The sequence below is a fragment of the Choristoneura fumiferana genome, chromosome 24 (assembly GCF_025370935.1).
Source record: "Choristoneura fumiferana chromosome 24, NRCan_CFum_1, whole genome shotgun sequence".
Lineage (NCBI taxonomy): Eukaryota > Metazoa > Arthropoda > Insecta > Lepidoptera > Tortricidae > Choristoneura > Choristoneura fumiferana.
In genome coordinates this window covers 13,481,534-13,509,036 of record NC_133495.1, presented here as the reverse complement: position 1 = coordinate 13,509,036, position 27,503 = coordinate 13,481,534, and the positions used below count along the sequence as shown (strand labels likewise).

At 37.0% G+C, this 27,503-nt stretch overlaps 2 protein-coding genes across 2 annotated transcripts in view; one reads left to right on the top strand and one right to left on the bottom strand.

Annotated features, from left to right (window-relative positions):
• LOC141441723 (uncharacterized) overlaps window positions 1-12,114 on the top strand; it is a 45,430-nt gene extending 33,316 nt beyond the window's left edge. Inside the window, exons 5-6 of the mRNA XM_074106553.1 lie at window positions 2,502-2,654; window positions 3,484-12,114. Coding sequence (XP_073962654.1) covers window positions 2,502-2,654; window positions 3,484-3,568 — 238 coding nt within the window. The 3' untranslated portion in view covers window positions 3,569-12,114. The remainder of the gene's footprint in view (window positions 1-2,501; window positions 2,655-3,483) is intronic.
• Window positions 5,960-27,503, bottom strand: part of LOC141441719 (uncharacterized) — a 162,232-nt gene continuing 140,688 nt past the window's right edge. Inside the window, 7 exon segments of the mRNA XM_074106546.1 lie at window positions 5,960-12,343; window positions 12,794-12,935; window positions 13,967-14,102; window positions 17,247-17,424; window positions 21,724-21,815; window positions 23,977-24,101; window positions 25,570-25,702. Of these exon segments, the coding sequence (XP_073962647.1) occupies window positions 12,269-12,343; window positions 12,794-12,935; window positions 13,967-14,102; window positions 17,247-17,424; window positions 21,724-21,815; window positions 23,977-24,101; window positions 25,570-25,702 (881 nt within the window). The 3' untranslated portion in view covers window positions 5,960-12,268.

Below are 27,503 nucleotides of genomic sequence, written 5' to 3'. Positions count from 1 at the left end.
CGCCCTTGCAGTCAGCGAGTTTCTAGTAATAAAGCAGACCTATAAGTAAACAAACCCATGTAAAGCGGAATTATTAAGTAATTCGACGCAGCGAGGACGACGAGTCCACTCAAACCTCATGCTTGACCTCGTTAAACCACTAATTAGACTTAATGCTCTACATTTTTCACAGATTTTATAAGTAAAAATACGTGATATACCTACTCATAAAACAACCGTCTATATGGTAGAGCCTTACTGTAACTACTTGCTGGCTCCAGTACGAATGTGCCGGCTCGACCGGCTTAGTACCACCCTCCCACAGAATACTGGCGTGAAATAGTACTTTTGCTACTGTGTTTCGTACGGGGAGTGGGAGATTCGGAGGCCCAACTCCTCTTTTCTGATTTTTCATATTAACTGCCATACAAAGGTATGTTGACACAAAGGATTTATGATTAACTTATTTATTTTTAGTAGATATAGTTTGTTCCAAGAATAACATTAATTGAATTCAATTATCTATAATATTGCATTACAGTAAGTAAGTAAGTTAATAAGATAACTGGAAGTCCAATAAACAACATGATATCTAATAAATAAATCTATCTATCTAACCAATCGCACCAGTCATATCCACAATAAACTTGTAATTGCTACTTCAAATCCGCTCTCTACCGATTACAATGCAGTTTGTTTACGTGAAAGCGAGTTTCTTTGATGTGGTTCTTAGCTATGTTTGACAAAACTCAGTTCAGGCGTTTTTAAGATATTAAACTTTGAAAACTTTTCTTACGTAAATAGTTTATTTTCATTTTTATTTAGCTTATATTGTCCCCCTGCGGGGTAAAAGTCTCCCCTCTCTTCTTCCTTTCCATGATTTTGGACCGTTTCCAATCAGACTGGTTAACCAACCACTGGTTGGTCCACCGGCCAAAAGTAGAGACGAGCGGCAGAAGGTAATATATAAAAAAAGGTAATTAAATTGCATTATTATTTATAATGCACAGTGCATATATAGGCAGCTTATAGTTGATGCGTGCATACCATTGTCCACTTGTGTCTTCAAAGCACTAGTCAAGTCTGTTTTTCAAAGAATTTACTGAAGGGTGCTCTGATCACTGTCTCGGGCAAACTGTTCCACTGTTTCACAATGCGGTTGCTCAGGAAATGGCGCCTGGGGTTGCTTGTACTTAGGGTGCGTACCAGTTTCAGAGAGTGACCAGTTTATTATGTAATTGACAAATACTTAATTCATCGCCGAGGCAAAAGAGCCTGCTGTATATCTTATTTCTGTGGCATTATACCCATGTGTTTCCAGGGCAACGGTATTTAGTTTCAATCTCGTAAGATAATCAATAGTGTAACATTACTCGACCATGATAACACGTGACCGGCGACGCAGCATACTTCTCTGTTCATTGCGCTTCCGAGACGATTGCCACTCATTGGTTACCTCAGTTACCTGAGATTACACGCAACGAATAGGGAACACGCTTGCCGATCGTACGTAGCTGTTGCCGGGCTATTACATAATGAACCGGTGTGTTATATAACATGCGTGCGCCGGCGTCGCGGTGAAAGCACGTGCCTCGTTAACAACTTTAGTATTGATTATAAAATAACAAGCTAACAGCTTTAGCAGCATGAACATGGACAAAAGTCTTATTTGTTACAAAATATTCAGCGATTTTGGGGAGTTGGTTTTGTCATTACCGTTTCAACAAGTGATATTCAAATAGTTGATGCTCAGTGATTTTTTTTTATGAAAACTAAAGACAATACCGACCGATGCTAAATCTAGTGTCGAAATTTTAGCGACTTGTCCTTCTGTTCTGCTAATAAAGTTATTATGCAGTCATGACTTTTTAGGCCAATCAAATAAGCTCCTTAAAAATCGTTTTGAGGAATGAGGTTCCAGCAAGCTGGAAATCGTTTTATTACTTACCTTTATTTGGCTCTAAATGCGTGTACTTATACTTAATCCGAGTTTGCCCCATTCCACGAGGAGTGCAGTAATTTTGGGAGCCAAATAAGCGCGAAATTTTTGCTTATTTTCTCTGTTTTTTTTGGAGCACAAACGGTACTTCCTCGGAAATGTAATTCTGTTCAATATTACAGAATATGAAACTAACGTCAGACTCACTCATATTAAATGGTATTGTAACGGATACCTCACGTCTTAAATCGAGTTTATCCGGACATGTTTCGGGCTAGTTCGTAGCCCTTCTTCCCCGCCTTCTTAGCCCGAAACACGTCGAGCTAAACTCGATTTAAGACGTGGGTTACCCGTTACGATATCATTTAATATTAAAGAATGTCAAATTCTGGGTCGAATGAGCATCTAAAACATCAAATCCGGTTCAGTGGTGGGTACAGCAGATATTCTTCGAAATATTCAAACTATTGTCCTATTTGACAAAGTGATCAAAATGCTCATTACACTTCAATATATAATACAAGTATATACCCCAAGACAGTAAAGTTGTTAAGACACTGACCCAAACATTGTGTTCTTTCAGGTCGCACTGCAGTTGCGACGCCAAGTTCCGGGAATGCCTGAAGAAGACCAATTCCCTGGTGTCAGCGCAGATTGGACTGACGTACTTCAACGTGTTGGGCCCTCAGTGCTTCAGGCGGACGCATCCCATAGTCCGGTGTATGCGGAAAACCAGGTAAACGAGACTATAGTCTAGTCTAGTTACTTAGTTAGTGACCAAAGATTCGCAAAGTCAATTGACAAATGACCGACTCGAGAACATATTGAGAAATTTTAACATTTTATTTATTTATTTTAAGCATGTATCCTACTTTTGTATACTTTGTGTATATGTGTGTGTGTGTGTGTGTGGTGTGTGTTTGTTACTCCTTCACGCTAAAACGGCTGGACGGATTTGGATGAAATTTTGTATGTAGGTAGCTGCACGTCTGGAATAACACATAGGCAACTTTTTATCCCGATATTCACACGGGATAGTGATAAAATTTTGAAATTTCAACCGCTGGGTTTAGAGACTTGAATTTTTGGACAGTTGTTCTTAACACAATCTCAATGAAGACCACGTTGTAAATTTTGGGAATTCCCAGGGGAATTTCATAAAATCCCAGTCTATAAAAGTATGTTTATACCCTATAGGTTACTAATAGTACAATTTTTACTTAGTTTGGGACTAGGTCAATTGATGTCAAAATGCATGCCGCAGTGCTGGAGTCTAAAGTTCATAGTTGGCACTTGAGATCACTACTGCCTATATCAGATCCCTTAGTCACTTTTTACGATGCCCACGGGAAGAAATATGACTGATATTCTAAAAGTGGCCACTGCACGTTTAAAAAGAGGCATCATTATCTGGGGGCACGGCAGTGCCCCCGCCAAGTCGAGCAGCATAGGCTCGGCCGTACCATACTTTTCTCGAAGCTATTCAGGCTATTTTCAACATCCTCTCGTTTTGTGCTAGTTATTATTTAACGAAACTCATTGATTTCTTATTTCCCCTTTTTCAGAATAACGGGACAGAAATGCGAAGAATACGAATTGGACTACACAAAGCCGAAGATGTGGCAGTGGTTCGACAATGAGACTTTTTGAGATGTATGCATCTTGCACAAACGAACAAATTTGTCCATATGTGCATTCTTAAAACAGTTGCTTATAAAAGAGTGAGTGAAGAAGTTACAATACATGCCAAATAGTGCTTCAACCTCATGTGAAGTTGGCAATGACAATGTAGGGTAAGCATTACATTGCTGCGCTCGTTGATCACTTCAAACTCGTTCCCTTTACAAACATGCAATGAATATAACTTGTACTATTTTTCTTGCAAGCACTGGGCTTGAGAGGCGAGATCACTTTGAGCAATTTTGAGAATTAGCTCACTTCCTTTTTTTGCTACTACAAGTCTGTTACTTCACATAACAACCACATTTTTAGCTTAGAAGTTTTAGATATGATAATAGTTTTATATGAAAAGATAGTTCTATTTTCATCCGTATTCTTCTTGTTGTGGGGCTCTTGTGAAAAAATGACCACACTAAATTTCACAAAATGTAATCGTTTTTTTCCACATTAATGATTATAATTTTTATTCGTAAATAATGACTCCATTTTGCAAGTAGCTAAAAATTACAAAGTATAAATGCAAATAATACCCTGCAAATTAATTTCATTGGCAAATTTGGCTACATTAGCCACGTTAGAACTTGTTATCAGAGCTTCATTAATTACGACGCAAAAGCAATCGCCTCAGCCGAAATCGGCATAGATAACATCATCATCGTCCGAACATGCCTTAACACTACCGTGTATCTAGTCCAGGTAGGCTGTTTGTCTCAATAATGAAGATAAACAATACAAGTAAAACCAAATGTGGAAATGAAGGAAAACCATGAAACGAAATCGTACAGAAGTATTCTGTTCTGTGAAACTAGAAGGCCGATGAATATTGCAAGTAAGTAGATACGAATCCCACTGATGATTGAAGGATAATTAAGCATAATTTTAGTATTAAAGTAAAACTGAGATTAAATTTTCTGTAATTATGAATTATTAGATATTTAGTCAAACTAAACTTTTAATGATAAGTATTTTCAAAATCACGATTTGCAAAATTTGTTAAGTTCTTGCTTAATTAATAGTTCTTACATAAGTGTCAATGTTTAAATTAAACAACCAATATTTTATTATATTTTTATTTTTATATAATAAACATCAGAATATATTTCGAAATGTCACATTTAACAACAGATAAAATGTTACTTTAAAACATGGTGAAACGCTAAAAAACAATAAGCCTACTCGTAGAAAAAAGAAATAATTTGCTCAAAAAACTTTGAGCGTCTACGCGGATCCTGTGATATTTTTTATTTGTGCGCAAAAATGTTTCAGAAAAATTGTGTATAATTTTAATTAATTCTTTAGATATGTGGTTATATCAGTTTATTCAAACGATATTCCGACGAATACAGTCCATTTTTAGATATATTTGATTACTTTTAATTATTAATTAATTATGATTCGTTATGAAAATGGCATTTAAAATGAACTAATATTTTTTAACTAACTGCATCAAATCAAATGTGACTACAAATTTTACTGCTTGATAAATAAATACGTTAATTTATGAAACGACTAGGTCACAAAACAATGTTTTTTCGCTGTTTTCAAATGTATTCCTTGTAATAAAATTACTTATTTATCAATAATATGGATTACATAATACATATTTCAAGTACATATGAAAAATAATGTTGATTTGTACTGGTTAATGAATATAGCAACCTACTTTACATTGCAGCAGTTCTGATATTTAAAATGTTTATATATGTTTAAATAAGTCAACATCTCGGTTAATTTACATGTACTGGTAGATAATAATATATTATGTTATACATAAATCTGTATTTTTATTTAATAATACAAACATAAAATATTTTACATCAGAAACTCATAACTGTATATAATTGAATGTTAAACACTTAAATGTACCTGAAAATATGAAACACATCGATTATTACGCGGTATTCACATGGACACACCAAATTCAATACAACTTGTTAATCCTCATCCTGCACTATCAAAAATCTAATAGTACAACTAAAAATTTGTAGACGCAGCACATTCACATTTGTAGACGCAGTAGGTATACTATTTTTTTTTAATCAACGTTTATATGCGTTTTTGTGACATTCGTTCAGTTTCGCTGTCATAATTAACAAACATTTGAACTATATGCGTTTGTTGCACCTTAAAAATTCTTGGGTCTTAAAGCTAGCAGTGACAGCAACATGCATTAATAGTTTGTTTGAGAGATCTATCACATAACTCATCGTATCTATTACCAATGGATTTGTGTAAGCCTTCTACAGTGTCTCTCAATTTTTTCTAACCTTGGGCTGACACACTGCCGTGCGTCTCGATACGAGTATAGGTGATTTTGTATTTATTAAGTCATCTTGGATTCACAAAGTTTTTAACAAAGTCAAAGGCGTACTTAAACGATATTTACCATATTTTTGTTAAAACTTGTCAAAAATTACTTTGCCTTAGAAATGTTTTTTCATCTTGCTACTTCGCTAACGTACGTTCAAAATAGCTACACCTGCGCGACACATGAGTATTTTCATACAGAGAATTTGCTTTGTCTTTAGTTGTACTTTTAAAGCTTTGCAGTACAGAACGGTCTTACTTATAGTTTTATATTACAACAATATAAAATTCTATAGTAAACTACGTCTACCGGTTACTTATTACTGGGCCTATAATATAACGGGATATTGCTTAATATGGTCCAATGGGGTTATTAGGCATGATCTAGCATCCTTTACACGCATATTCAAAATTGATGTGGGTTAATATTACTGAGGTAATGTATGGTCTTACTTTGGTCAAAAACGGAGGGCCTACCCCGAAGTTCGAAAATCGAAGTTCGTATCGTACCGTCCCTCTCGTTCTCGTATGAAATAGTATGTGTCAGAGGGACCGAACGACACTCGATTTTCGAACTTCGTTGTAGCCCTGCGGGACCGGCAGTGGGCAAAATATTCAAACAAAAGTTTTAGTTGTGTGTAGGGTTGTAACGGAACTTTGCCTCCGCCTCCGTTACTGCGGAAGTTCCGCAAGAAATCGCATCTTCGCCTCCGCCTCCGCCTCCGCATTTTTTTTGCGGAGTAATAACGGAGGTTTATTTCTCATTTCATTATCTCGGCGCGCAGCGGGAACGCGGTCGGGGTGGGGGCGGGCGGGTGTATATCAAATAACTCACGGCAGGAATCAACCTGTCTTGTTGCTTGGACGTACGAAATTGTAATGTATATGTTTGATTGAACCGCGATTTTTTTTAGTGATTTTGTACAAAATAATTGTTTATTTAAGTCGCATGCACGATGACCCCGAAAACAAGTGAGATTTGGCAGTTTTTTAGAAATTTAAGAATTTTTTGAGTTGAATAAAGCATAAACTACTATTTTTCCACATCCACTTTCACCTCCGCATCCGCCTCCGTTAACCTCCGCATCCGCCTCCGCCTCCGCCTCCGCCTCCGCTAAGAAGGCCTCCGTTAAAACCCTCATTGTGTGTATGTTATGCATTTTGTAAGGTACCTATTATTTTGGTACCTGGGAGTCTGTATGAACGTAACTAATCGTACTCATATTATACTTAAATGCATTTGGTTTTGTCGATTTGGATGAAATTTGGTATTCAGATAGGATCTCCAAAATAACACACATGCTACTTTTTATTGACACATTCTCGGAAAACCGAATTTATAAGCGCATTCGCTGCTAAAGGCTAATGTTACACTCTTGCAATTATGAATATACGTTTAAAAGAGACTCGCACTCGATCTGACACTGAAACAAGGCAATGTAAAAAAGATAGCCAAGTCCGAGTGCCAGAGTCGCGTCATGTGAACACTTTTACGAAGCTGAAAGAGATAAGCTAAAGGAATAGGAATGGCACAATTATAATATGCATCTCAATTTATCAGATGTTAAAAGCTACTAATAGCATATTATAGCTATATAATAGCATTGAGAATCATGAGAAGCAGCAGTAGATTTGAGTAGAAAGCGCCTCTTTAAAATCGAGTTCAGTACTTAAATAAAAAACTTAAATTCTATTTAGTTATGTAAGAGCATTGAAAAAAAATATGCTGTGAAAATTAATAGCAGCACACCCGGCCTAATTATGAATTAGGTAAATATTGAATAACCAAGTGATTAAGACTGTTGCGATTTTACACGTTCTACTTATGCGGAGAAGACCCTACGGACCTTGTCCGATTGTATGCAGAAAGTCACTGGGAGCTATTTCCAACTAAAGTAAAGATATATCCCAGGTGTGCTATTAATTGTGAGTAAAACCACGAAAGCTAAAAATTAAAACGCTTTTTTGAAAAACAAACCTAGTCTTGTCTAATTTATGTAAAAGCCAAACGAGCGAGCTAATGATTTGCAGGATATGGTCCTAGCTTCCTGTGATTTAAAGTCGAAGCCTCCAATTTTGCCCTTCCATCCTATCTTTGCCTTTGCGCAAGAAGAAAACGGAACATGCAAAATAAGTGGTACGTTTGAATCCACGATATTTATGTACTAAAATAATAAAATGCTTAGAGCCTGTTTCACCACTCACTGATAAATTTTAAGTGTCAGATTAGTATCTGTTATTCAGTCATTGTTTGCTGTGTTCGACTAAACAGAGAAGGCATTTAGTACATAACATTTATCAATGAGTCGCGACACTTATATCTTTTTCTCGGGCAAAGATACAATGGAAGGGCAAAGTTGGAGAATTTCTGTAGCAATATTTAACTCATTCTCTTTCCATTTACTTCTAAAGCTGCAATCAGTACAAAACATCACTCATTTACCGTCTTACTTTAAAACTAATGAGTAAATAAATCTAGCGGTTAATACGAAAACAGTACATGATCCTAATCGTGATGCTGATGATACCCTTATTGTCATTTCCCTAGGTTATACTGATTCCCTGGTAAAATAAAAAGCTAAGGTTCCGATCAAAACTACTATTGCAATCAATAGTACAACTGTAAAGTATAATTCAAGTAGACGCGCTCGATCTAGATCCTGGGCAAAATTGACAATGGATACATAAGACGTACAACACACACACAAATATCACGCCTGTATTCCCAAATGGGGTAGGCAGAGCTCACGAAACGTTACTGCTTCGGAGCTACTTTTAGCAATTTTAGGTTTTAAGTTTGACAAAAACGGTACAATAGCGACAGGTTGCTAGCACATAGTACATAAGACATAAAAGTGTTAACATTAATTGTGATAATTTCTGCAGTTAATTTGGGTCAGTTTTTCTAAATACCCATGAAAAGGTTTTAATGGATTTTTTATTCAATGTGTAGCCTTCGAACACTTCGAACATCGATCAGGTTGAATGAAAAAATACTTTTGTCAAACGTAACCAACGTGGGTAGTGGTTATATGCTCTTTGCAACGTAGTAACTTGCGAGATTGACTGATTTAAAAACTATTAAGCCAAAAAATCAGAGGACGTATTTATGACAAATAAAGATAAGCGAAAAGCGCCATCCACTAATACAGTTGTCTATGGACAACATTTTTGCCTTTTATGGCAATGCGTTAAAATAAGTATTCTAGCAGTAAGAATCACTTCAGGCGTTATACGATCGTCTAGACTAGAAAGATGTTTACAGAAGAATCACAGTTGCCGGGCAATCTTGATCAGAACCTCTACTTCAAGCTTGATACTGATGATCTACTGCTGAGGACTAGGTCCAGAATGGTTCAGAAAGGTCCAAGGATGAAGTAATTGGTGTTATAGTTGGACCCTGGGGTTCACGTCACACACAATAAGGTTATTTCCAATTTTACAATTCACAAATTCAAAAGAATCACATTGCGGTAAATTAAAAAGGTTCTTACAATAAAATACTAATCCGAAAACTTTATGCCCCATTTTAATATACAGGAAAAGATCTTTTTGCTACCAAAATTCTTACGAAATCAAATCTCAAAATACTATTAATTAATGATATTGGTGTTCTGAATTAACGAATTGTAATATTGGGAATAACCGGAAGCCAAATACTAGCTTCTCAAAAACTACTTTAAAAGTCACAAACAGTTTGACCAACTGGACATTTTTCAAAATGTCCCGTTGCATTTTGTGCGTCAAACTGTCGCAACTTAATACTGTCGTAATTACTATTTGACATCAAATAGACAAATGTAAAAATACACCTAAATCTTACATTTTACTAGTAATTCAGATAATTTTTAATATTCACTAATAAATGTTTACACTAGCGTCTTACGGTAACGCAGCTACGAAACAATAACTCACTAATAAAATAAGGCAAACGGGTCTCACGGAGGGATCAAAAAATTACATATATATGTATGTTTTCAATATCAGGCACTCAAATTGAAACAATTTTCTTTTTAAACGATACTTATAAGTCTAAGGGCTTAGAATCTAGAAACAAAATCGGGCTTATATATGTATTTACGTCGAAATAAAGGAACATTGCAATTTTCCGTGATACATTACCTGGATGGATTGAACTCCACTATTTCTTCCATAACCCATATGTTGCCTGTTTTCAAAAGCTTTCAATACCCATGAACGACTAATCATTCCTGCTAATATCTATCCAAACAGCTAGTTTTAAATTAAATTATATTAATTGGCTTTGATAAACGCCGCTGCCAATCATGATCTTATCCATCTACCACAATACCTTGGTTTAGAAACTATCATTAAATACAAAATCCGTGCATTTCATTGGCTGACAGAAATAAGGTGCTTTTAATATTCGCCAAATCTTTGTGTGAATAAATACTTTCTCAGTTTTTGTGACACGAATTTGTTTTCACATTTGATTGTTTCTAAACAAAAAAGGTATAAATATATACTCTCTTGCCTACACGATCTAGTATATTCATCGAAATAAAACTCCTACCTAATTCGTTTTGCTCAAATTTTGAAGCAGTGGACCCAATTTCTTTTGTATTAAATAAAATATAACTTAAGCTTTAGCTTTAGTTTTAGCTTTGTTTTAACAAGCTAAAAAGTTATATTTAGAAAGACTCGTTAAATACTGCCACTACACGGAATCCCAAGAGTAAAAGTTAGTTCCTTTTGTGCAGCTTAACCAATTTTTTACTCTTCTTTTTCAGCCATACGCTTTTTCTCTTGAATGTTTATGTGGTAAAATATGCGCAGTTATAATTTAATCTAAACGAATCTTTTTAAATAAAACCCTGTATTTAGACGCGATGAAGCTTGAAATACTAAGATATACTAAACGTATATGAGACTAGTATATATTTCACTATAACGTCTGATTCAATCAATATACAGCAGTGTCTTACATCTACAGTCAATTAAATATCATCAATCATCATACAGAAAACATTTTTTTCCTGTATGATGATATTTTTTTTGACTGAATAATACACAAAAGTAAATCACCTACAGCAAACAATTGTCATATAGCAAATAAATGTACATTTCCTATTCTAATCGTACACTTCATCTATGTTACATATATTGGTTTGGAATATAATATAAACATTAATTTGGAGACACAATGGAATCACATATAATTTTTAACCCACTTCCTATTTCTCTACTAATACTTTAAAAGCCGTAATTTTGTATATCCTTGCTTTCTATCAATACCATCGCTTTGAAATATATATATTCAAAAAAGCTTGATAAATAACGTCCCTATTCCTTCAATTCTTATACTATTACTAAAAAAACAGCTAAAAGGAATAGCTGTTACAAAATTCATCGTATTGATTGAAACCGAAACTCACGTTTCGATTAATTCATATAGTTACAATTAAAATCATTTTCAATACAGACGAAAATATATCAAATGTATTTGAATATCGCCGACCCTACTTATTCCCGTTCTGGGCATTTCGTGTTTAAGCGATTTGTGCAGTTTTACGGCAGCGTTAATTTTAAAAGCAATCTATGAGTGTCTCTTTTACTTTTGTAATTATAACATGACGGCAAACAGAGAAAGCAAATTTGTATTTAAAAAATGTATAAAACATCATAGTAAATACTCAAGTAGTGCTGTGCTAACGGCACCATTTACAGTGTCACGATGTCATCTTGGCAACGTTTTTTGTTAACTTTACAATTTTTTATCTTTCTCTGCCACTTTGAAACTTGCCTTTGCCAGATAACGACAAAACATAATTATAATAATATTTATACTATAGTTATAGGTTTATATGACTAAGGGCGTAAATTAATAAACATTTAAATTACAGCTGAAAATTAAATTATTTGTTTATTCCCAGTTTATCTTCTAACAGATTTCAAGCCATATAATTACGTTACTAGCACGCAAATGGTCCAAGTACTTGATACTTCTAAAACAAAAATTCCAACTGTCCAATAGTACTTTAGCATTTATAGTTTGTTCGTCGAGAGCTGACAAAAACAGAGGTTACCAGCAACCAAAATCAACCGTCAATTTTGGTTGCATTTACATGGAATCTGGTAAATCCGACCTGTAATTTTTTTCGGCACGCCAATAACATAACAAAGGTTGTATGAAAAAAAAAGATGATTAGCGGGTAGTAATAAAGGGTGGATAAAAAAGGTTATATGCGGGTAGTAACAAAGGTTGTATGAAAAAAAGGTGATTTGTGGGTAGTAACAGAGGGTGTATGAAAAAAAGGTGATTTGCGGGTAGTCTATGGTCTACGCGTAGTTGGTGGCGCAGTCGAAGAACGGGAAGCATGCTATGGGGTCGGCGGCCGAGTGCTAGAGGACGTGGAGATTCTCGCACGACTTCGATTTGGAGTCGCGTGCCCACACGCGGCCTAGGAGGCCTCGGACCTGGAAATAAAGAAGGCATTTTTATGAAATGAAATAATTTGTTATGATTTATGTTATGTGTATTTAATAACTAGAATTCTGAACTGACGTCAGAATAACAGCGTAACTGAGCTAACCGATGTCTTAACGCGCGTTCAGAGGAACACAACCGTACGCCATAAAGATGAGCTCTGGTTGAGTTCGAAACGCGTCAGTGTAGTGTGGTGGTGGTGATAGATGGGTTTGAGTGATTTGTGTGTATTCTTACAGTGTGGAGGTGGAGGAACTTAGCTATCATAAGGTCGCGGGGGAGCAAATATATTCATTTAGTTCATTGTAGAGTTTTGACGCTTTGATGTGTCAGTGTCAGATATTGGTGCTGGTGAATGTACTATAGCGGAGCGCTGCTAAACTGTACGTTTTCTTAAACTATACATACCTAATCTCGCTGGCTTTGTACGCGCTACTTACTTTTACGCTGGCGGAGAGTCGTGTGCGCTTGCGCGGTGTGCTGGCAGCGGAGACGGTGGCGGGCGGCGGCGCGGGCGCGGCCGGCGCGTCGCTCTGCGGGGAGCGCGCGCGGCTGCGGTTTTTGCGGGATGAGCTTCGTTTCCTGCAAATTTACATCATTTAAATTAAACACCGATTTTTATTTCCCTTTACTTCGAAATCGCTGACTTTCACCCATTGTTTTGAATGCTGCTGTGTGTTTAAAATATCGTTGCTATATTACTATGAACTAACAAAGAAGAAAGGTCGGCCGATCAACGTGTTGTCGGACCAATAACTACAAAAGTCTTGGTGGGCCACGGGCCTGGGTTTGGCCAGTCTTGTTTAAGTCCAACCCTTACTTATCTTCTTATCAGATCTGTATTAGCATCCTCACAAAAATGCGTCCACATTATGGTTGATCTCCACCCGACGTCTTTACGACATGGCCTACAATAGGTATTATATCAGTGTAGCCCCCATCGTACGCGCTTCGCATATTGCTTGAGCCTGATCTGTATCAGCAGTCCCATTAACAACTCGCCCACGTTGTGATTGATCCCCACCGACGTCTGAACGACCTACATTAGGTATTGTATCAGTGTAGCTCTTACCGAACGCGCTCCGCGTGCTGTTGCTTGAGCCTGATCTGTATCAGCAGTCCCATTAACAACTCGCCCACGTTGTGATTGATGCCCACCGACGTCGGAACGACCTACATTAGGTATTATATCAGTGTAGCTTTTACCGAACGTGCTCCGCGTGCTGTTGCTTGAGCCTAATCTGTGTCAGCTCAGCAGTCCCACCAACAACTCGTTCACGTTATGATTCATCCCCACCGCCGTCTGAACGACCTACATTAGGTATTGTATCAGTGTAGCTCTTACCGAACGCGCTCCGCGTGCTGTTGCTTGAGCCTGATCTGTATCAGCAGTCCCATTAACAACTCGCCCACGTTGTGATTGATCCCCACCGACGTCGGAACGACCTACATTAGGTATTGTATCAGTGTAGCTCTTACCGAACGCGCTCCGCGTGCTGTTGCTTGAGCCTGATCTGTGTCAGCAGTCCCACCAACAACTCGTCCACGTTGTGGTTGATCCCCACCGCCGTCTGAACGACTTACATTAGGTATTGTATCAGTGTAGCTCTTACCGAACGCGCTCCGCGTGCTGTTGCTTGAGCCTGATCTGTGTCAGCAGTCCCACCAACAACTCGTCCACGTTGTGGTTGATCCCCACCGACGTCTCGATGAACTTGCATTCGTACGACGTCGCCAGAGCTTTGCCTTCTGAAATTTATTGATTAATTCTTTCATTAACACCAAGCTTCTAGCGCTAATCAATTTTAGGTATTCTTTGCACACGTGGATACAGATAGGGGGGAAACGCGATTTCAGATATTTTCTGCGTATTATCAAAACAAATTACATTTTAAAAGTTTTAAGTGTATTTTGGAAAAAAAACATCTAGTTTTTAGGGACGACTTTGGGACTTTGGGATTTTTGTATCTATAGTGTAGTGTTTATTGAGTAAATTCTCAAATATCTTACATATTACTTTCAAAACTAAAGCTTTACCTACTAGTAATGACACAGCAAGTAATTAAATGAATAGCAGCTAGACGCGCTCTTAAGGTTTTTTTGTTCTGTAGAAGGTACAAAATTGCAATTAAAACACATTTTATTTTGTTTTACAATTAAAGGTTTTGGTAGCCAAAAGGATAAAACACATACAATCTATTTCATTAATTTTGACCACTGATTTCTGACGTCTGGTCCTGACTCACTCACTGATTCATCTGTCATCACCGCTCCGTCCTAACCCTTGGATCTAGAAAGGTAAAATTTTGCGGTTCTACGGTTTTTTTAGCAGTGCATTGTTAAAGAATTATTGCCAACTTAGCTTCTGCCTGCGACTCTGTTTACGAAAAATATGTTTATCACAACACTCAGGAACTGTAAAATTAAGACTAATAAAGACTATTCTATGCCCTTCTTAGGGTCTATCTTTATACTACATTTCGTTTAAATCGCGGTTTAGCTTAGATGTGAAAAAGTAACAGTCAGATAGATGGACAAACAGAGTTCTTTCTCATTTCTAAATATACTAGTTTGGATGTAATAAATCAATCTAGTACAAAGTGCCTGAAAGCCGGAGAGTAATAAATTATCTAAGATTAACTGTTGCTCAAATTGATTGCGACGAAATTGAAGTGATATTAAACGTAAACAAAAAGATTATTTAGGTTGCTATGGTTCAAATTTTTCCACTCAACAGTTTAGATTTTAGAGGGGGAGGGGGGACGCTAGATTTTAATGAAAATTTGAAAATTTGCACATTAAAGTTGAATATTTCTCAAAGAGATCACTGAATCGAAAAATCGTCTTGAAAACCCCGTAGTGGTTTTAAAAGACCTATCCAACGATACTCCATACAATAGGGTTAGTCGAGAAAAAAAAACACTCCCATTTTACGTCTATGGGAGGTACCATAAAATATTTTTTTTATTGTTTTCTATTTTATCACTTGGTCGGCGTGACTGATATATTATATTCATGCCAAGTAACAGCTTTCTAGTACAAACGGTCTCTGAGCTTAGCCGACAGACAGACAGACAGACAGACCGACAGACAGTTCCTAGTTGTTTACGGAACCCTAAAAACCTGTCAACTGCGAGCCGGACTAATGACAGACTGAACCCTGTTAATGTCGTTTTACTGTCCTTCCGTCAGTCTTTCTGTCTGTCCGTCACAGGGATTTATCTCAAGAACCATAATGTCAGAGAGCTGAAATTTATACATAATGTGTATTTCTATTGGTAGCTACAACAAATAATACAAATAAATTAAAATTAAAAAATACAGGAATCTCAATTAATAAATATAAAATGACCCAATACTGTTGTGTACATTTTACTTAGAAACAGAGCTCTGCTAACACTGTGTATTTGTGTATTTCATAGATACGACCGCTTTATAGGTTAAATTTTGGAATACAAATATACGATTTCCAGCAAGTGACTGTAGGATAATTATTTGCTTAATCTTTATTTAATTTACCGAAAATATAAACTCACTAAAGTTACAATATTCATAAAGTCTCGTTAGAATAAGAAGTTTCACTTTATTTTAGAGTCAGTTCATAATGTACTTGAACGAAGTTAATAAAGTTACATTAGAAAATGTCGCGTTGGAAATCATCGTCCCTTCAAATTACTGGAATCTTGTTTATTTATATTGTAATAAACACCCCGAACGAGTTTTCATTAAAGTGTCAAATGGTATTAAAATATATAAAGTTTAAAAAGAATAATAGACGAAATACATAATGGTCATTTTAAATAATGCAATTTTATCTGAAATTGTCAATTTTACATGATTGTTATAAAACAAATCCAACTTAAACCAATCTGTAGATTACACGTTCATAAAAAATTGTATAATTAATAGTTTCATCTAATATCATGTTATATGAAATGACCTTTATGTACTTCATCCATTATTTTTATTAAAATTTTATATAATTATAATAATAACTGGCGGCAAAGTAAGTTAGGTTTTTATAATATTTTTATTTTGCTTGTACTTTTTTGTAGTTACTTTTTATAACTATTATAAAAACCTAATCTAATAACGAAAATATATACAGAGCATAATAATAATTAACATCTTCACTTTTTGTTCCCGTGTCAAATATGTACCAGTTTAGCTGTTATATAGTTTTATTCAGGATAACAATAGACATAGATGGATGGATGCAAGGAACATACAATATGTTGTAACATTGTAGAAGGCCAATAACATCTATCCATTAGAAATTTTCAACAAAATTCCGAAAGTTATAGCTGAAGAAGAAAATTATATGACTTTTGTCAATAAGCTGAAAGCATATCTCATAGGCATATGTCCCTACTCTCTTCAGGAGTTTATGGAATAGGAACTAGGCGATCCACATTTATGGAATAGTAAATAATATAAGTAGGTATGATAAATGTAAGATATGTATAGATGTAAGATATGTTAATGTTTTATAAATATGTAATAAAAGAATTATGTTAATAAATATAAATGTTGCTACGCCCTTGTAGGGTCCATGTTTGTACTGGCTATAATTAAGAATATCTTATAAATACCATGGTTGCAATAAATAAATAAATAAATATCAGATAAATATAGGGGTACACCTGATATAGATCGTGGGTTCAAACCCCGGTTCGGACTTCTGAATTACATTTCAAATTTACCACGAGCTTTTCGGTGAAGGAAAACATCATGAGGAAACCTGGGGAACCAGCGCAGCAATTCAGTGGTGTGTGTGTGTGAAGATCATTCTGAGAGGAGGCCTGTGCCCAGTAGTGGAACGTTAATAGTCTGTGATAATGATGACGATTGTTGATATGCTCAAAAATTTTCTTTCTAATTTTTTTTTTATACCATCAGTGTTGACAGTGCGTGATCTCGCCAAGTCAGCCTTGTTCCCGACCAGTATGACCGCCCTTCTGGCCGTGTGGCCAGCTGCCCAGAGCGCCTGCAGCCGCCGCTCCGCATCTGCAAAGCTCGTGCGGTCCGCTGTCGAGTATACCACGCAGTACCCGTGTGCGCAGCCGTCGGACTGAAAGAGTAAATAATAATCTTACCAACAAAAAGTTGGAAAACCACCGACTTTGCGACTTCAAAGTTCAATATCACAAAACGGCTGAACCGATTTTGATAAAACATGTCTAGAAACCATAGCTGGAAAAAAAACTTCAAATAAAAAAAGCGGTTCACCCGTTAAAGTGCTACGGTGCCACAGATAGACACACACGCAGACACACATAGCGGTCAAACTTATAACACCCCTCTTTTTGCGGCGGGAGAAAGCATAACCACTAGAAAGCTGTTTCCACCACGAGCGGGGCGGACTCATTGATGACTTATTTTTATCTTACATCGACCAACTTCATGGAGGTCCGGTGTAATTAAGTATTTCCATGCAGCCAATGCCAGCAATGCAAGCAATGACCAGAAGTCATGAATTTAATTTTGGTAATTTTTTGGTAATTTTAGGGTAGTACACAATACAATAACTCTTTATTGAACACCAACACATAGTAAGCAGAACAGAAAACACTGGTAAACAACACACCTTCACACATACATACATTTATACATGCATACGTGTAACCACGCCTATCTTCTATAAGTCTCTCTGTCTATGTACCTACTATTTATTTTTCAATTATGTCAGTCTAATTTCTGGTTTGGTAATCGCAGACAAATAACCTAGACTGTGCGAGTACAAACAGAATAGTCAAATATATTTAGATAGGAGTCCGTTAGTTTTAGTTTTTAGTTTTAGGATACTCATTATAGGACCCACTGAAAATTAGCGTCGTGGCCCCCTGCCTCGACTCATGCTGAGTGGTCTCCTTTTTTGGGACAACTGCCACAATACACTTTTAGATTTAAGAAATTTGTAATCTGTTTTTTGTTGTTGTTGTTGTTGTTTCGGAATAAATTTTATTCATTCATTCATTCAAGTCGTAAAACCTTTGTCTATTTGTGTTTCTGGGTCAATCAACTTTTTCTTGTTTGTTTTTCTGTCCCGTTGTCCAAGAGACGACAGTGACAGAGTGTCTTAAAAAAACTGATTTGATAAATGCGACTAATATACTTAGGAGATAGTCTATAAAATAATGAGCTTGTTACTAGGACAACAATTTATACTCGATGAATTTTGACCACAGAAAACATAGAAACTCGTGGTTTTAAAGAGTTGTCCAGGGGACCGAACCATGGCAACGAGGTACAAGAAAAAATCGACCCTTCTATGGTTTTATACTTCAAAACTAAATCCTTAAATAGGCTCACTTTGTTGTCCGTTTGTCTGTATTACGAAATAATGAAAAACCTATAAGGCATTTTCGGCCATCGTAGAAACTTAGACATAGATGTAACTCTTGTAGCACAACCAAATAACCGGCCAAGAGTGTGTTGGACACGCCCGAAATAGGGTTCCGTAGCCATTACGAAAAAATCAAGTAATATTTTTCTAAGGATTTCGTATTTTGTGCGGAATATTCCAAGTTTAGATATATTTTATACCTTAGGCTGCTATGTACTCTTAAACTATTAATAATTCTCAAGAACATTTAACTGTTATAGTTTTCCTTGTAAGTTTGTTATACTTCCTGAATTATTTCATATTTTTCCACCCACCGGTTTAGATTTGGGACGCTCAATTTTAATAAAAATGTGCACTTTAAAGTTGAATATTTTGCAAACAAATCACTGAATCGAAAATCATTTTAGCAAACCCCTAATAATTTTAAAAGACCTACCCACATGTAAATCTACACCCATATTGTAAATCCTCAATTATGCGTTCAATAACGATAGGTAATGACCAGCATTACGACATTGGATTCTATTATGAACACGGCTGTATCGTAATGGTCATTACGATACTCATACATCATTACAGCACGGGGGGGGGGGGAGGCGCCGCGACCACGTGCACGTGGACGTGCTGCAGCAGCAGGTGGTCGCGCGCGCAGCTCGTGGGGCAGACATACCTACCTAGTTCCGTTAATGCAGGTCATTCTCAATGGTTCACGGAACACATGATAGAGGATTTAATATATGGATATAGATAAAATATTGTATGCAACTGTACGTAAAACACTGCCTTAAAACACTCATGTGACCCTATTATGAAACGAGGCGTAGCCGAGGCGTAACCCACACTCATGTTTTAAGGACCCCTATTACGATACAGTTGCATAAAATACTATTATTTTACCCTTTTGTCGGCATAGTTTACATATATATTCGTGCAAAATTACTGCTTTCTAGCACTGATAGTCCCTGAGCAAAGCCGCGGACGGATAGACAGACAGACATGGCGAAACTATAAGGGTTCAGTTTTTGCCATTTTGGCTACGGAACCCAAAAAGACAGATTTTTGTCGGTATGTTTATGTCAGTATCCATCTAAAATAACCCCACACCGCGTTACATTTTGCTTAGGATAATAGCTCTGAAAACACTGGTCATTCATAGATACATACAAATTCACACTACTCGTAAGCACTCGGTGCGCGAGCCCGACTTGCACTTGGCCAGATTTTTAGGGTTCCGTAGCCAAAATGGCAAAAACGGAACCCTTATAGTTTCGCCATGTCTGTCTGTCTGTCTGTCCGTCCGCGGCTTTGCTCAGGGACTATCAATGCTGGAAAGCTGTATTTTGCACGGATATATATGTAAGCTATGCCGAGAAATGGTACAATATAAAAATTAAAAAAAAAAATTTTTTAGGGTTCCTCCCATAGACGTAAAGTGGGGGATTTTTTTTTTCTCATCCAACCCTATAGTATGGGATATCATTGGATAGGTCTTTTAAAACCATTAGGGGTTTGCTAAGACGATTTTTCGATTCATTGATTTTTTTGCGAAATACTCAACTTTAAAGTGCAAATTTTCTTTAAAATCGAGCGTCCCCCCTCTAAAATCTAAATCGGTGGGTGGAAAAATTTGAAAAAAATGAGGATGATAGTAAGTATATTAAACATTCAAGGAAAACTATAACGGTTAAGTTTGCTTGAGAATTATTAGTAGTTTAAGAGTAAATAGCAGCCTAAGGTATAAAATATACCTAAACTAGGGAACATTCCGTATAAAATACGAAATGGCTACGCAACCTTATTTCGGGCGTGTCCGACACGCTCTTGGCCGGTTTTTTATCAAAAAGTTAGTGGCGTGATGGTTTTATCATCTCATTATTTTATTCTGTGGTAGCGATAGACCCTTCGCTCTATTGTCACTTCGTTATAGCGCAGGGGACCCAAAATAAAATATGCATGGCGTACTCAGCATATTTCACCTATATTCCCTTTGACCGAGTTTTATAATTTGAAGCGCATTTTTATAGACGCTATCCCTAGTATTTCAAAGAATGCTCAAATAATAAAACATTTCTGAGTTGACGACGGATAGCTCCAATCAGACAGGGACAGCATAACTGTCGCACTCGATAGTAGGCACTCCACGAGTTTATGTAGGTATTTTATAGCCTCCTGGGACCTGACTTTATTAACAGACATTTTTACTTACGCCCTAGACGTGGTTTACTAGCTTTGTTGTTTTGGATATTATTTCCAATTTCTTTAGATTATTTTTTCAATTAACAATTTGTACTTTATGAAGTACCTACATTCGGCCGTTATTCTTAGTGTTAATTGGTCCTTTGTCCTTTATAAAGTACGCGAGGGCCCACGAGGACGCCAGGCTGGCCAAGTGGTTAGAGAACCTGACTATGGAGCTTGAGGTCCCGGGTTTAATTCCCGGTCGGGCAGATGTATTTGTAAATAAGAATGGTTGTTCGCGGGTATTGGATGTTTTATATGTATTTATCTAATATAAGTATGTTTATCCGTTGCTTAGTACCCACCGTACAAGCTTTGCTTAGTTTGGGACTAGGTCAATTGGTGTCAAGTGTCCCGTGATATTTAAATATTATTGTTGATTTTACGAAATAATTTTAATTTTAATGTTTTTTTAAGGCCGCCTATTGCTCACCTTGTAATATTTTTTCTGTGTATCTGTTTTCTGTATCGCTTACTATGTCTGGTGTACAATAAAGAGTCTTTGTATTGTATTGTATTGTATTGTTTTTGAACGGCTTTTTGGTCCGTGTATTTTTAGAGTTCCCATTAGGCCCTATAAATAAGTTATTATATTATAATATTGAATAGGCTAGTAATAATAATAAAGCCATCATAACATTAACTAAAAGCACTTTGACAATGCGAGAACTTGCAAGCAAGTTTAACTACGTTGCGTTGCGGTATTAGATAAACCGAATTTATTGTGCCTCAATCGTCGCAAATTCTCGCATCGTCTGAATGGGCTAGGATCTCTATTATACTCACAACGACTTGGTCCGAGGGTGCATCCATGAATGTGATCTCCGACTCTTCGCCGGCCAACAGCACGCAGACAGATCGCTCGCCAGACTCGTCGTCTACACAATAAATAATAGTAGATTGTACAACGAGAGCATAAAACGAGCCATTTTACGAGTCGAGGGGAAAATGGGTTTAATGCTCGAGTTTTACACTGCTGCTTCGATGGCGAGGAAATGAAATAGCAACAGTGGAAACAATTGTTCACTTACTAGGTACCTTTTATTTTTCATGCATTGCCATGTAATTTTAAATTTTTAGGTTTATTGTATTTTTTTTAAGTCGATTCGATGCCATTAACCGTTGAGGAATTCCGTCCTGCGGAGACGATCCTGGCCGAACTACCAGGATGTCACTACCAGATTATTGTATTGTACCTAAGCCAAATTTTAAGTCAAACCGCCACTAAAAGTGAATAAAAATTGAATGTGAATAAAGCTTGTATGTAAAGAATTCGTTCACTTCTCAAAAGTAACATCTTGACGAAGTTATCTATCTCTGGAATCAAATAACCCTCGTCATAGGATGAAATCGTGATAAGAAACGTGGAAATGATCCGATATGACGGTCATTGTCTATTTTTACGAGGTTTTATTTAACTTGCGATGTTCGTAAGTACGTCAAGCTCAAAGATATCGTTATACTTTAGTACCTTGTCATTGTACATCTCCTTTGTCATTATATCAAGTTCAAAGACGAAGTGACAGCGACAAGGAAAGTTTGCGAGTTGCTGTTTCATGTACTTAACAGTTTCATGTACCAGTATTAAACAACCGATTTTACTATGACAACATTCTTGTCTGTGGTAGTAGACAATAACGTAATGTTCATAACAGTATCAATAATAGTACTGTAATGAGTTTCAAATTTGGAACAGCTTTCAAAATCAACACAATTTAAATGGGTCTTATTCTATGTAATGCACGGAGTGGTTGTGATTGTGATCGGCAAAATGATACAAGTGGATCCAGCTTAAACTGTTCTTAAATGAGGGCTATCTTTTTTGTCTTTCTAGATGGCTCCATGGCTTTCAAAGTCTGTTATTACGAAAATAAAGTTTAGATTCAAATCATATTTAATACACCTTAAAACCGTACCATAAAAATATCGAGCAACCACAGTGTTGCGTAGTCCCGTTTTGTTCGGGAAAAAAAGTTAGGACAAACGTGTCTGAAAGACAAAACTGTCTCAAAACACAGACATTCATTGCCCTGTAACGCATAATTGCCATAATTAATTTCAGGTAATGCAAAATATTCAAGAAATTATTCTAATTATAAATAAACCGCGTGGCTCACCCAAAAACTATGAGATTTGACATTTCGGAAACCTCACGCTACACAGCGCCTCTAGCGGCGAATTCATACGTGATAGCTCTCATTCAAGTCTCGATCGGGCATCGTTCCTCATTTTTTGGTATAATATCGAACACAAATTCAAAAAAATTCAAATTCAAATCATTTATTCAGTAAATAGGCCGCAATCTTGCCGCAATGGGCACTTTTACACGTCATTTTTTAAACTACCAGCGCTTTCGGAAAGACCATCATTGCCAAGAAGAATGCGCCGCAAGAAACTTGGCAGAAAGTCATTTTTTCATAATAATATAATTACAAATAAAATACTTAAAAACTATAGTAAACAATTAAAGAAAAAAAAATACAAAAAAATAATAATAATAATAATACAGGGATGTATGGGGTCCCTTAGTTACAATACTAAACACTAACCCCCTTATTAATAAAACTTAACAAGCCTATGTTAACTAACAAATGCTTTGTCCCTTTCTAACAAATACATATGTCGAAGTGACAGCTAAGGACAAACGAATTTTAGCGGCATTTTAACTAAAATAGGTTTGACTGTCGTTTATGAATAAGGGGGTTACTATATCTAAACTATATCTACGTTCAGTGGAAGTGTAGAATGCTTCCACCGTCATAAATTTTAAAATAATAATAACAATAATTTAGTTCTGAAATATACATTTCAGGTCAAGTAACCATTAAGCTTTTGGATTTTGAAGGCAAGTTCAAGTCTGCCGCCCCCCAAAGTTAGCTCACACTATAATAGAATATGATTGTGTGGCACAAACTGAACTTTTGTATAAAACCGAATGCAACCGAAATTACGCGACCGAAAATAAGTGACTCAGAATTCAAATAATTACGCTCGTCTGGCTTCACCCTAAATTGGTTAACAAACCATGGCCTTTATTACCTATGCTGGTGTCATAAGCGTGCAGGTACTCCGAAGTCATGAACTGGCCGACGAGGCTGGACTTGCCAACACCGGGACCGCCCAGCACCAACACTCGGTACGCGCTTAGGCCCGCTGACGAGTCTCTGGGTAACAAGGCAATTAGTGCTAATTTATATCCACAGAGAGAGAGAGAGAACACAAATTTGACACGCAAAAAAAAAATAACACAAATTAAAAGTTAAAATACAGACAAACAATTTGCTTCCCGTCTACTTACAACATTAGTGTTGAATAGTGTAAAACGTCCCCACTCAGCTAGTGTTGCAGCATGCTGCAGGCAGGTGGTAGGACCTTGTGCAAGGTCCGCCCGGATTGCTACCACCATCTTGCTCGCTAATCCTGCCGTGAAGCAGCAGTGCTTGCACTGTTGTGTTTCGGCGTGGAGAGTAAGGCAGCCGGTGAAATTACTGTACTTGAGGTATCCCATCTTAGGCCTCTAGGTTGGCAACGCATCTGCAATCCCCCTGGTGTTACAGGTGTCTATGGGCGGTGGTGATCTCTTACCATCAGGAGACCCACTTGCTCGTTTGCCATCCAGTCGAATAAAAAAAAAAATGCTGCAACGCTGTTTTTCAGGGGGACCCTTTTCAACCATTCTTGTACAGAGTTTTCCTCGAATCATTCTTCTTAAACCTTTGTCTACTTAATGCCAAAGGTATTTCCCAATGCTGTGTGGTCAGTCTCTTCTTTCCACTTTTGTCACAACGTTCCCGAGTAAGTTCGCCAGGGTGGGTCTAACTCTATACCCGGGGGGGGGAGGTCACATGGGCAAATTCTAGTTATACTCGTATATACTGAGCGGCAAAAATCTGGCCCTCAAATGTATGCAGTAATAGATTTTGAACGCAGAGTGGACCAAATTTTGTGCCGCTATGTATATTATAACTAAATGAATCGTCTTCTTTTGTGGCTGAAATATGATTAATTTTATTAAAATCAATGAGTTCAGAAAAATATCTAATGTTGTCCTAGACCCAGGCCGGGGCCCAGGAGGTCATAACCCCCTTTGACCCCCCTTGATCCAGCCTTGTAAGTTCCCCGGATATCACAACCCCCTTTGGATTGATTATCAGGGCATGTGGGTATAAGATTAGGTAGAGCCACGAGAGTTGAAGTAAATGGATTACACATAAAAAAATGGATTATGCTGAGTGGGCCCCACTTTATACTATTCGATGTTATTTTTTAATTCTTTTCATCTAATGTATTTTTATGTGTGTCGAATATGTGTAAATAAATGTTTCTCTCTCTCTCTCTCACACACATAGGTAAAGCTACAAGAAGAACTGATTGCATTAAAGAAGAATGAATGAAATGAATGAGCGAATGTCGAAATTCCGCTGTCAACATGGCATGTTGTGTGCGCGACCTCAACTCTGGTACAACCTAAGTATAAACTCTTTGCAAGTTCTCTAGGGCTACTACGAAAATAAAATCGAAGTTCGTATCGTACCGTCCCGCCGACACGTATATTACCTAATACTAGAGTGAGAGGGACGGTACGATATGTACTTCGATTTTCGAATTTCGTAGTAGCCCTGCAGTTCTTACCTGGAGGACGCCAGAGAGCACGGCGCAGAAGCCCGGTTGACGGCTTCTGTGCTGGAAGCGCTGGAAGCTACTGAAGTGTTCGACCTGGATCTTCTGGAGCGGAGAGAGTCGCCTCTGTTCACCACGCCCTTACCTGAGTGACAAATGATCAAGATGGCACTCTGAAAACTGAACATAAAGACGTTTACAATTTTGCGGCACTTAAAACCCTTAAACCCGTAAACCCGGCTCGACGTAAAACCCTTTTTTATTTTGTTGTAGGTGGTAGGATCTTGTGCAAGGTCCGCCCGGATTGCTACAACCATCTTGCTCGCTAATCCTGCTGTGAAGCAGCAGTGCTTGCACTGTTGTGTTTCGGCGTGGAGAGTAGGACAGCCGGTGTAATTACTGGCACTTGAGGTATCCCATGTTAGCCCCCTAAGTTGGCAACGCATCTGTGTTGCAGATGTTTATGGGCGGTGGTGATCTCTTATCATCAGGAGACCCACTTGTTGCTCGTGTGCCATACAGTCGAAAAAAAAAACTAACGTAGTTTTATAAGTGCTTTGTAACTAACAATCTATGTATCTGAAAATCTGAAATAAATTATTATTATTAACCCCCGACGTAAAAGTTTGACCGCTATGTGTGTCTGTCTGTGGCACCGTAGGTCTTAGATTAGATTAGATTTATTTATTACCTAATGCAAAAATACAAAAGTCAAAGTCAAAATATCATTATTTTATTTAGGCTATAACAAGCACTTATGAATGTCAAAAAAAATCTACCACCAATAAACAAAATACATGTCAAGTAATTATAAGAAATTCACAAAAGGATCGTCAAATTGTATACAAAAAAATATATAGGTATATGATAGTGGTAAATTACAATACATTGTCAGCCAAAATCAAATTAGAATTAAATTTAAAAATAATTATAACAAAAAGAAGAAGTATCACGATCGTTTTCAGAAGCATCAACCTAACCCTGAACTTAATCTTCGACTAAGAAATAGGCACATATTTCCACGAGCACACTGTGCCCTGTTCAGAAAAAGTGTATTTTGCATGGCAGTCAAATTTTTCAATAAATTGCCTGAATATCTAAAAACACTACCACCTAACATATTTAGAAATAGAATATGTAAAATATTGAAAGACAAGTGCTATTATGACATACAGGAATATTTAAATGACATAGAATTGAACAATGCATGAATTAATTACGTAATTTTTTATTGTATAGAATGTTTTCTTCATTTTATTGTGTAATCCGAATAATGAAATCGTAATGATGTATCAAATAATGTAGACGATAATTAAAAAAAAAAAAAAAACAGCATAAATTAGGTAGGTACCTACATGTAGATGAAAATCTCTTGTTATAATATTTGTATGCCGTGTAAGCGGCAAAAAGTGGTGAACTTTCAAATGTTGGCATAACACCTGTTAACCATGTAACCTGCTTTTTGAACAAATAAATCTTTGACTTTGACTTTGACTTTGAAAATAAAGGGTAAACGGATGGACCGATTTGAATGCCGTTTTTTATTTGAAAGCAGGTTTTCTAGCGATAGTTCTTAGACATGTTCCATCAAAATCGGTTTAGTAGTGATAGGGCGACTTGCCAAGCCAAGTAGGTAATGTACTAAGTACTTATTTATACTCTTTTTTCGTAGTCATTCAAAGTCAAATTCAATTATTATACGTATACAGATCAAATTATTATTTTAGAAAGGTACTTATGGGGCGGAAATAATGTAGCCTTCACTCATCATCATCATGTCAGCCAAAAGACCTCCGCTGTTGGACATAACTAGGCCTTCCCCAAGGCTCACCACTCAGACCGGTCTTGTGCTTTGCGCATCCACCGCGATCCCACGTTTAAAACCAGGTCGTCGCTCCATCTTATTGGAGGCCGACTAACAGCTCGTCTCGCGGTCCGCAGACGCC